We start from the raw sequence: 12,101 nt of genomic DNA, 5'->3' as shown, positions 1-12,101 counted from the left end.
AGGTCCGAATCCTGCCTGGGGCATGGATGTGTGTGATGTCCTTATGTAGTTAGGTTTAAGTAGTTCTAAGTTCTAGGGGACTGATGACCTCAGATGTTAAGTCCCACAGTGCTCAGAGCCATTTGAACCTGATAATTTGACAGACATACTCAGAGGGCTGTTTACCTGAGTTGTGGATACAGGTATCAAAATGCGTTATTTACGTATAGAATCACCTAATTATTTTTCTTTCAGCATTTTTATGTTAAAAAGTGAACACACGTTCCCAGTTTTGATCCTTTTGTTAAATTTTACTGCAGGAGAGAAGTCTGATGGTTATTACTTTGAGTGAGTCATAAATAATTGTCACAATATATTGCACTGAACCAAAATATCACTAGTGGTATGGATGTTAAACGTGTTTTACAAATAGCGCGTGTTGGAAATTCAAATACTTACCATTTACAAACAACTGGAGTATTATTCATTTACTGGTCTGTTTTAGCTTACACATGGGTATCTTGTCTTCGCGTACATTCAAGTGTGGGCACCTTTGGCTTTGATTTTCTTGCAAATTTTTCTTTTTCCAGCAGCTTATGTGTCTTACAAGTGGCTCATGTTCAATTACCGCATCACGTTTACACTGATGTGTTCGTTCTTGTTACGTACAGATTCTTGCCAACAGAAAGACACACTACATCATCATTAATAAAATTCATATCCAGTACCTACGGATACGGCAGCAAAATGAAGAATCCTGCAAATAAATTTTCACTTTCTATGTTCTATGTTTCCTCCAGCATTCATCATTTTTATTCAACATATACACTCTCCAACACGTTTACTATCTTCAGACCTATAATGCCTTTGTATATCTCGTGTAACATTATTTCTGGAATGTGTTATTTTTGTTATTAGCTCTCTGTGATTCTTGCACAATCCTTGAATTATACAAACAGTCAGGAAAATCTTGGACTCCTTGTACATTTCTCTCTTTGGGCCCCATCTCACATTCTGTCAGGGACATTTCAAAACATTTCCTTTTTGAAAAAAAAAATTCAGCACATTCAGTCAGGTTCCCATTACCGTTTGCTTGGAACTCTCGACCTCTCTTTAATAGTTATATTGTTCCATCTGAAATTTCGTTTCCTTTGTTTCTTGTGTAATCTTTACTTCATAAGATACGAAACTAGTTGCTTGAATTAATCTGGTACATCTCCCCACTCTCAGATAAGGCACATCCCATATAACACTGGGTATATAGGGTGTAAAAGAACTAGGCATACAAAATTTTATGGTGCTTAGAGGATATAAAAAGAAACTTCTTCACGTGGCAGAAGTGTCACTAGTACACCGTTTCGCCGCTATGAGTCCACGACTATTTTGACGGTAGTGATGTTCAGAGAAGGTGTTCACACTGCCGTGCGATGAGTGTTGTTTCAGAGATGTAGGTGACTTTTTATGGATTTCTTTTTGTTAGAGATGATGTCTGGTGTACGAGACAACGAGAGACACTACAGAAGAGTCTGTTGCTCGTTTCGTTGAAGTTGCAGCCATTATTCGTTATACACCTTGTTGTTTGAGCGTGTTAGACAATCAACACCGAGCAGATACCATTTATGTTTACGGTGACGTTTTCAGAAACATCCTTAAAACAATTTTCATCACTCGCCAGTTTGAACACCATCTCTGAACATCATTAGCGTCAAAACCTAGCAGCGGTACAGTGCTCTTATGACATTTTTGTCACGTAAAAGAAGTTCATCTTTTTATCTCCTTTAAACACTCTAAAATTATAGCGTTGAAATTACACAGGCGGTAGACGGTTCCTAAAGTAAGTATGTTGAAATAAGGAATCAGTGGTCTGAAATGAATATTTACAATTTTTTCTTACATAAACAACATGGACCTTATGTTAACAACTATACGTCATAGCAAATGTTCAAAGTGGCACCCACACGCATCACAACAGCTCATACAATATTCACGCAATCTCTCAAATATCTCTGTTTTCTGTTGTAAACAGGAAGATAGATGCCAGTCAAACCGTTACTCTTCTGTTTGTTCTGGAGTTTCAAACACTAGTCCCATAGGAAAAAAATCCATTTGAGTGAGAACTTGCAATGGCGCTGACGTGGGACTGTGCCACCTCCCATCCCCTCCTCCCGTGTGTCCGATGACAGTGATCTCTGTTACTCAGGGGCTCATGGACATTAATATCAAATGCAGGAGGTGCACTGTCGTGTTGATGACATATCCATTCAGGACCAACGAAACGTACAACTGACAACAACTTTGGCAGCACATCTCGAATGAACTTCAGGTAGTGCAAACGATTCAAAAAGGATGGACACAAATAGTGCCCTATAGTTGACATGGTCCAGTTCTTCCCCACAAGTTGACAGAGAATCATTATTGGCAATCTGAGATGAGCACAGCATTTGGATTTTCATCACTCCAGGCATGGGCGTGGCTACAATCTATTAACACGGTCATTTACCCCCATTGCTACCACACGTCTTTTATAATAGAGGTATAATTGCCGCTTAGAACTCCGAATACTGTATTCTAATTGTTTAGTGATGAGTTTTCTTCCACTGAATGCGACACAGCTTTCTCAGATTCTTCTGTATGAGGATGTCACTGCTGAGAAATTCGGATGCGTCTCTGTGGCCTGAACGATCCAGTTCCTCATAAGGTTTCGTCCATGTCGAGAAACTTACTCCAGTTGGGATGACCCCCATTGTTTGGATTTTCTCTGTCTATTCATTCATCTTTCAGTGCACTACATCCTTCATTAACATACGTTAACTACACCTTAGAGTTTCCTGTAATTAATGTTACATCTTCGAAAAGCTGTCAAGAACTATAAATAATGGAGATTCGAAAGTGGACACGTACAGACGAGTCTGTATTGCGTTTTATGGTAGTGCCACTGACATCGATGCGGCGGGTTCCGACGTTTAAAGATCTTGGCCCATATGAAATATTGATTTCCTACCAATGGTTCCTTATTTCTAAGCGCCTAGCTTAAGATTTTTCTAGATCAGTACAGTTTTAACTGTAAACACTTGCGGCATCCCGTGTTTCTACACAGGCTGTAACTGTTTGAGGTGGTATTATTGATCTAAAATTTTAAAGTAAAACTGACTGAAAATACGAGAAATGGCATTACGTTTAACTTCCGAACAGTTGCGTCATGGCTGTTACTGATAATTTAAGACAGCTATATTCAGAAACCTGTTACAAATTGTACTTGTATTTATTTGATCTTTTACCTCTCGGGAGTGCCACCAGAACTTGAACAACGAACATGTTTACGAGAAGAGGCATGCAGTGTACACAGTCCTTATTGTTCACCAACTAGAGCAGTGGTTCCCAACTTGGGGGTAATTACCCCGTGAGAGTAAAATGTAATTTTCAGACGGGTAAAACAAAAGAGTTCAATTTTGTTTTGGCCAGGAAACCAAATTATTTTAAAAAAATCATTACTCATATTAGTCATCTTCCTCAAACAGGCCACTCACAACATCCATACTTTGCGCTTTGTAAAACGCATCTATGACAGTAGAACTGGGAGACATACATCAGAAACGCCTAAATATCTCATTAAAGTTCCTTCTCTGTGTTTCAGGTTGTTCCCAAAAGAGACTAGAAATTGTTTCAATATTTATTTCACAACAATTGCAAAACCCCACGTGTGTGTAAATGAATTTAACTGAAACAGAATTAGTCGTGATACAGGCACACCCTTGTGACCCAATGTTGGAATTAGTGTACTCAGCGCATTGATAAAAACTACGAAATATCGTGGCCCTAGCAGTGAATCTTAGGAGGGGAATTTGATTTAATTAATCTGTGGTTTATTACAAAAAACATTACTGTCGTAAAGTATCCAAAACAATCATGGAATTACTAAAGCTGCAATCGCAGAATTAACCACTAGAACTGTAAAAGTTAGACTATCAGTTGACAAGATCACTCGATGAGGTCAGAATTGCTTGATAATGTCGCATCTGGCTCCATGGAATATGGAGTGTAGTCATGTATGGAAGTGAAACATGGACGATAACTAGTTTGGACAAGAAGAGAATAGAAGCTTTCGAAATGTGGTGCTACAGAAGAATGCTGAAGATTAGATGGGTAGATCACGTAACTAATGAGGAGGTATTGAATCGGATTGGGGAGAAGAGAAGTTTGAGTAGAAGAAGGGATCGGTTGGTAGGACATGTTTTGAGGCATCAAGGAATCACAAATTTAGCATTGGAGGGTAGCGTGGAGGGTAAAAATCGTAGAGGGAGATCAAGAGATGAACACACTAAGCAGATTCAGAAGAATGTAGGTTGCAGTAAGTACTGAGAGATGAAGAAGCTTGCACAGGATATAGTAGCATGGAGAGCTGCATCAAACCAGTCTCAGGACTGAAGACCACAACAACAACTGACTATATAACGATTATAGCGACTGTGTGCAGAGAGAAATGGAGAAACCAACAAACGTGGACCGAGCGAGGTGGCGCAGTGGCTAACACACTGGACTCGCATTCGGGAGGACGACGGTTCAATCCCGCGTCCGGCCGTCCTGATTTAGGTTTTCCGTGATTTCCCGAAATCGCTCCAGGCAAATACCGGGATGGTTCCTTTGAAAGGGCATGGCCGACTTCCTTCCTCGTCCTTTCCTAATCCGATGAGGCCGATAACCTCGCTGTTTGGTCTCTTCCCCCCAAAAACCCAACCCAACCAACAAACGTGGGATAAGGAAACCTATCATGAATCTGAACTTCAGACACTCGATTTTCCTAAAATGACGGGCCTGGAAGCCATGCTCACCATACTCTTCAGTTTAACACAGACGGTATGGTGACACCGTGTCTCGCTACTCTTATGTTCGACACCAGGATTGCTCTCTGAGGAGCCGGATACTGGATCCCAGGCGGCTCCTCCAGTTGAGTGCGCAGCCTGCAGCCTGCACAGGGAGGGAGTCTTTCTTTCCAAGTCAGCAAGGATGTGACTGGTCCCTTCTTCCCACCTAGAAAATCTCGACCAACAGTCCTCTCTAAGCTTACATAAGCCCGCCAATGGCACAACTGTTTCTTTAACAAGATATCCGGTCACGTACAGGCAAAATGTCGAAAAACCAAAGCTCTCAATTTCTTTCCCTCTTTTCTAAAGAACGTGTTATGCCCTCTGGACATCACTTCTGTCCCACGAATCAGTGCCCACTCAACCAACAGCTAGCCTCGCATTCCACGTCTTGGGAAAAGCTAAAAAACTGTGCTCGCTCGATGCTACCCACCAACGCTGCGTTTCTGAATCTGCAGTATGTCAGAGCTGTTTTTCAATGTCTTTTTCTTTTTCTTTTCTTTTTTTGGATATCCAGGAGATGTTTATCTGCTAAAATCATTTTTCTCAATATGGTCCGAGTGCCTACCTCATGCTGGCAGCTTTCCATTGTCAGGAACGAATGCTTTAGCTTGACCAGGTGGATACGTAAAAAATGTAAATGTCGTGTGACAAGGGCCTCCCGTCGGGTAGACCGTTCGCCAGGTGCAAGTCTTTCGATTTGACGCCACTTCGGCGACTTGCGAGTCGATGGGGATGAAATGATGATGATTAGGACAACACAACACCCAGTCCCTGAGGGGAGAAAATCTCCGACCCAGCCGGGAATCGAACCTGAGCCCTTAGGATTGACGTTCTGTCGCGCTGATTACTCAGCTACTGTGGCCGGACAGTGGATACGTAACAAAACAACATTCACACGATGGTAGTGGAGGTGGATTTTCTCAAGACAACGAGAGAGCAGCTACGCGTGCCGGTCCCCTGCCCACAGCCCCCGCAAAGCGCCACGTTCCTTCTGCTCTCAATACGTCATGTGCCTCGTACCTTATAGTGCTCCTCGCTTCCAAAGCTCACTCAGAAAAACAACTGTCATAGCCAGCATCGTGTTAGGTTAAAGAATATTAAAAAGAGGATCTGATATCACCATACACAATCACTGTAATCTTATCACTCCATATAAACTAACTCAATTCCCTCCTATCGCGTTAATAATTAAAAATAAATGAGAAGAGGTGAATCAAATGGCTTGCCTCTTTTCACAGAAAATGAACTAATTGACAGCACAGCACAACAATAATTATAAGATTTCTACTACACAGTAGTAGGGATACGGTGTATTGCTGATATTGTTGTCGTTATTAATAGAGGGAGCGGTAACCCACGAATCAATAGCATCCTGAAGTCTTCCATTTTCGTCTTGTTCAGAAGTAAGGAGTCCAGCAGTCAAGTGATTTTCAAGCAGGAGTATAGTGCACAAATTTTAATTTGACTGATTTTAAATGGGAGATGCAGGGTGTTGGTGAAGCAAGTGGCACTAGGGAATTGAGTGGTGCAGAGGAATCGTGTTTTGTAACGAATGTCTACCCTCAAAGTGTATAATTATGTTTCATTTCTGAGAAGAAATTGTTGGTAGCAGCAGGCCGTTGTGGCCGAGCGGTTCTAGGCGCTTCAGTCTGGAACCGCGCGAGGCCTACGGTCGTAGGTTGGAATCCTGCCTCGGGCATGGATGTGTGTGATGTCGTTAGGTTAGTTAGGTTTAAGTAGTTCTACGTTCTACGGGACTGATGACCTCAGATGTTAAGTCTCATAGTGCTCAGAGGGCACTGAAAATTGCTTCATCATTCCATTAAAAAATAAACAGTAAGGTCTACCATTGTCACTGTTTCATTATTGTATGATTTAATAAAACGCCTAGAACAACTAAATGTCATTTAGATTTCACCATTTTGAAAACTGTTTTTCTTTATAAAGTTTAGTTAGAAGCTAATGTTGTTGACGAAGAGGGAAGGAGAGGTTAAAGGCTAATATCTGATTCCATTGGGTGGTAACAACCTCTGAAAGACTGGGAACCTCTGTACTAGGACCAGCGGAAACTTCAGAAAATTCAATTTCTAACCAGGAATCTAGCATTTGTTGACTTAGAGAAAGCTTTTAACAATGTTGACTGGAATACTCTCTTTCAAATTCTAAAGGTGACAGGGGTAAAATACAGGGAGCGAAAGGATATTTACAATTTGTACAGAAACCAGATTGCAGTTATAAGAGTCGAGGGACACGAAAGGGAAGCAGTGGCTGGGGAGGGAGTGAGACAGGGTTGTAGCCTATCCCCGATGTTTGCAATCTGTATATTGAGCAAGCAATAGAGGAAACAAAAGAAAACTTCGGAGTAGATGTTAAAATCCATGAAGAAGAAATAAAAACTTTGAGGTTCGCCGATGACATTGTAATTCTGTCAGAGACAGCAAAGGACTTGGAAGAGCAGTTGAACGGAATGTACATTGTCTTGAAAGGAGGATATAAGATGAACATCAACAAAAGCAAAACGAGGATCATGGAATGTAGTCGAATTAAGTCGGATGATGCTGAGGGAATTAGATTAGGAAATGAGACACTTAAAGTAGTAAAGGAGTTTCGCTATTTGGGGAGTAAAATATCTGATGATGGTAGAAGTAGAGAGGATATAAAATGTAGACTGGCAATGGCAAGGAAAGCGTTTCCGAAGAAGAGAAATTTGTTAACATCGAGTATAGATTTAAGTGTCAGGAAGTCGTTTCTGAAAGTATTTGTATGGAGTGTAGCCATGTATGGAAGTGCAACATGGACAATAAATAGTTTGGACAAGAAGAGAATAGAAGCTTTCGAAATGTGGTGCTATAGAAGAATGCTGAAGATTGGATGGGTAGATCACATAACTAATGAGGAAGTATTGAATAGGATTGGGGAGAAGAGAAGTTTGTGGCACAACTTGAGTAGAAGAAGGGATCGGTTGGTAGGACATGTCCTGAGGCATCAAGGGATCACCAATTTAGTATTGGAGGGCAGCGTGGAGGGTAAAAATCGTAGAGGGAGACCAAGAGATGAATACACTAAGCAGATTCAGAAGGACGTAGGTTGCAGTAGGTACTGGGAGATGAAGAAGCTTGCACAGGATAGAGTAGCATGGAGAGCTGCATCAAACCAGTCTCAGGACTGAAGACCATAACAACAACAACAACAACCAGGAATCTCTGTGGTTTATTAACATTATGACCACCGACCTACTACTGATATAAACCCGTCCAGGAGATAGCAGGGTCACCTGGCGAGGAATGAATGCTAGTCAGACACATACACAGTTCACGTAGCATCAGTGAGCGTGTTATCCGTGTGTAGACTGGGGAAGGCGCCCGATCTATCTGAATTTGACCGAGGACAGATTGTGATGGCCTGGAGGCTCGGCATGTGCATTGCAGAAACTTCAGGACTTGGGTGTTCGAGGAGTCAGTGGTAAGGGTCTTCAACACGTGGTAAAACAAGGTGAAATCACATCCTGGTGTTGAGCGGTTGGGTGGCCAACTCTCATTTGTGATGTCGGATATTGTAGGCTGTGCAGGCTGGTAAAACGGGACAAGCGGCAAACTGTGGTGGAACTAACATCAGACTTTAATGCTGCGCAGAGTAAAAGTGTGTCTGAACACACAGTGTTCCGAACACTTCTAACAAAGGCCCTCCGCAGCCAACGACTCATGCACATGCCAATGTTAACACCACGACACCGGCAACTACGACTGAAATGGGCACGTGGTCTTGGGCACTGGACGCTGGCGCAGTGGCAGTGTTGCTTGGTCTGATGAATCCCGCCGGTGGAAGGGCGCAAATCCCTCGTCTTCCAGGGCAGGGGAACAGCTCCTTGACACCTCTACTGTGGGACAGAGACAAACTAGCAGTGGTCCCATTATGCTCTGAGGAACATTCTCGTGGGCATCCAAGGCTCCATGGAGCTCGTGCAAGGTACCATGACGGCAAAGGAATATCGTACATTGATTGCAAACTTCATGACGATCGTGTTTCCAGACGGCAGTGGAATTTTTCAGGAGTGTGATGTTGGGTTCGAGGAACTCAGTGGTGGATTACAACTAATGTGCTGGCGCCAAGCTCGCCAGATCTGAACACGATCCAACATATGTGGGATGTGATTGGACGTGGCGTCAGACCTTATCATTCCTTCCCGGAATTTACGGGAATTATGCGACTTGTGTGTACAGAAGTGATACGAAATACGTCCAGTTACACTCATGCTCATAAATTAAGGATAATGCTGATACATGGTGAAACAACACTCTGCTAGGCGGTTTGGGGGTTTAAATCACCTCAGGGTACGACCATGCGGTGTATCTGACTTGCGGTCGTCGCACGGTGGCGCTGGCAGCAGTCAACATACGCAGAGGTGTGTTGGTGCATGTCAGAGTACGGTGCAGCGAGTAAGTGTGCAGACGTGCTAATGGTGACTGTGTGTTGAAAATGACTCAAAGAACACATATTGATGACGTTATGAGGGTTAGAATATTAGGGCGACTGGAGGCTGGTCAAACACAGCAGGTCGTAGCACGGGCCCTCCGTGTGCCACAAAATGTGATCTCAAGATTATGGCAACGATTCCAGCAGACAGGAAACGTGTCCAGGCGCTACAGTACGGGACGTCCACAGTGGACAACACCACAAGAAGACCGGTATCTCACCATCAGTGCCCACAGACAGCCACGGAGTACTGCAGGTAGCCTTGCTCGGAACCTTACCGCAGCCACTGGAACAGTTGCCTCCAGACACACAGTCTACAGAAATTGAACAGACATGGTTTATTCACCCGGAGACCTGCTAGGTGCATTCCACTGACCCCTGGTCACAGGAGATCCCGTAAAGCCTGGTGTCGAGAACACAGTACATGGTCATTGGAACAGTGGTCCCTGGTTGTGTTCAAGGACGAGTTCAGGTATAGTCTGAACAGTGATTCTCGTCGTGTTTTCATCTGGCGTGAACCAGGAACCAGATACCAACTCCTTAATGTCCTTGAAAGGGACCTGTATGGAGGTCGTGGTTTGATGGTGTGGGGTGGGATTATGATCGATGCAGGTACACCCCTGCATATCTTTGACAGAGGAACTGTAACAGGTCAGACGTATCGAGACGTCATTTTGCACATGTATGTCCGCCTTTTCAGGGGTGCAGTGGGTCCCACCTTCCTCCTGATGGATGACAACGCACGGCCCCACCGAGCTGTCATCATGAAGGGGTACCCTGAAACAGAAGATATCAGGCGAATGGAGTGGCCTGCCTGTTCTCCAGACCTAAACCCCATCGAGCTCGTCTGGTATGCTCTCGGTCGACGTATCGCTGCACGTCTCGATACCAAAAATGGCTATGGGACTTAACATCTGAGGTCATCAGTCCCTGAGAACTTAGAACTACTTTAACCTAACTAACCTAAGGACATGACACACATCCATGCCCGAGGCAGTATTCGAACCTGCGACTGTATCGGTCTCGCGGTTCCAGACTGAAGTCTTCATACCCCTACGACACTTCAGGAGCTCCGACAGGCACTGGTGCAAGAATGGGAGGTTATATCCCAGCAGCTCCTCGACCACCTGATCCAGAATATACAAACCCGTTACCCAGCCTGTGCACGTATGCATGGTGATCAGCCGGCCGCGGTGGTCTAGCGGTTCTATGCGCGCAGTCCGGAACCGCGCGACTGCTACGGTCGCAGGTTCGAATCCTGCCTCGGGCATGGATGTTTGTGATGTCCTTAGGTTAGTTAGGTTTAAGTAGTTCAAAGTTCTAGGGGACTGATGACCACAGATGTTAAGTCCCATAGTGCTCAGAGCCATTTGAACCGTGGTGATCATATCCCATATTGATGCCGGGGTACATGCGCAGGAAACAGTGCCGTTTTGTAGCACATGTGTTTCGGGACGGTTTTCTCAACTTATCACCAATACCGTGGAAATACCTGCTATTAGAAGGTTGTGATAATGTTCTGGCTGAGCAATGTATATCCGGTAACTATAGCAATCACAGTGACTTTACCTGACCTACACATCTGAAGCTCAGTATAAAAGCACTTTGCTCCTTTGCTCCAGCAGCTGCGTACCCTGACAGTGTGTGGTGCTTTTTGTCGGCAGATTCCATACCTGCAGCACGCGCAGGACCTCAGAGGGGAGGAGCTGCTGCTGGTGTCGGCCCCCTGGAGCGCGCCCACCTGGATGAAGACCAATGGCAAGTTCAACGGCGAGGGCAAGCTGATCAGAGAGTACTGGCAGCTGTGGGCCGACTACCTGCTCAGGTTGGTCACCTGCAGTTCATACCTTTTCTGTAACATTTATAAATACGCTGCAAACGTGGTGCAGAACGTCATGTACTGCTTTCCTCCCTGAGACATTTGTTCACAGGTTGGAAAATTTTTAATAGGGTATTCAGTTACGTTCGTGTTTAATGGAAGGTGCTAAATCGCTGTGACAGTTTAGGATCCATCCCAGAGGTGCAGCATAGAGATATGGACTCATATTCATCTCCCACATCTACTTTTCATGTAAGACGATCTTCTGGATACGTTTTGGGACGTTACAGACCCGAACTTTTCGACTCTGTAAGTGCAGAACAGGGAATCAGTGATCATAAGGCCGTTTCAGCATCCATGAATATGGAAGTTAATAGGAATATAGAAAAAGGGAGGAAGGAGTAATAGAAGGCAGATTTCAGACTACCTAACAGATCAAAACGAAAATTTCTGTTCCGACACTGACAATGTTGAGTGATTATGGAAAAAGTTCAAGGCAATCGTAAAATGCGTTTTAGACAGGTACGTGCCGAGTAAAACTGTGAGGGACGGGAAAAACCCACCGTGGTTCAACAACAAAGTTAGGAAACTACTGCGAAAGCAAAGAGAGCTTCACTCCAAGTTTAAACGCAGCCAAAAACTCTCAGATAAACAGAAGCTAAGTAATGTCAAAGTCAGCGTAAGGAGGGCTATGCGTGAAGCGTTCAATGAATTCGAAGGTAAAATTCTAGGTACCGACTTGACAGAAAATCCTAGGAAGTTCTGGTCTTACGTTAAATCAGTAAGTGGCTCGAAACAGCATATCCAGACACTCCGGGATGATGATGATGGCACTGAAACAGAGGATGACACGCGTAAAGCTGAAATACTAAACGCCTTTTTCCAAAGCTGTTTCACAGAGGAAGACCGCACTGCAGTTCCTTCTCTAAATCCTCGCACAAACGAAAAAATGACTGACATCGAAA

The 12,101-nt window shown here is 43.9% G+C and overlaps 1 protein-coding gene across 1 annotated transcript in view; it reads left to right on the top strand.

Moving 5' to 3' along the window:
• The window catches only part of LOC124711996 (lysosomal acid glucosylceramidase-like), a 173,357-nt gene that overhangs the window by 49,401 nt on the left and 111,855 nt on the right, over positions 1–12,101 (top strand). The window contains exon 5 of the mRNA XM_047242316.1: positions 10,982–11,142. Within this exon, the coding sequence (XP_047098272.1) occupies positions 10,982–11,142 (161 nt within the window). The remainder of the gene's footprint in view (positions 1–10,981; positions 11,143–12,101) is intronic.

The sequence above is a fragment of the Schistocerca piceifrons genome, chromosome 1 (genome assembly GCF_021461385.2).
Source record: "Schistocerca piceifrons isolate TAMUIC-IGC-003096 chromosome 1, iqSchPice1.1, whole genome shotgun sequence".
Lineage (NCBI taxonomy): Eukaryota > Metazoa > Arthropoda > Insecta > Orthoptera > Acrididae > Schistocerca > Schistocerca piceifrons.
This window is presented reverse-complemented; position numbering and strand designations above follow the sequence as displayed.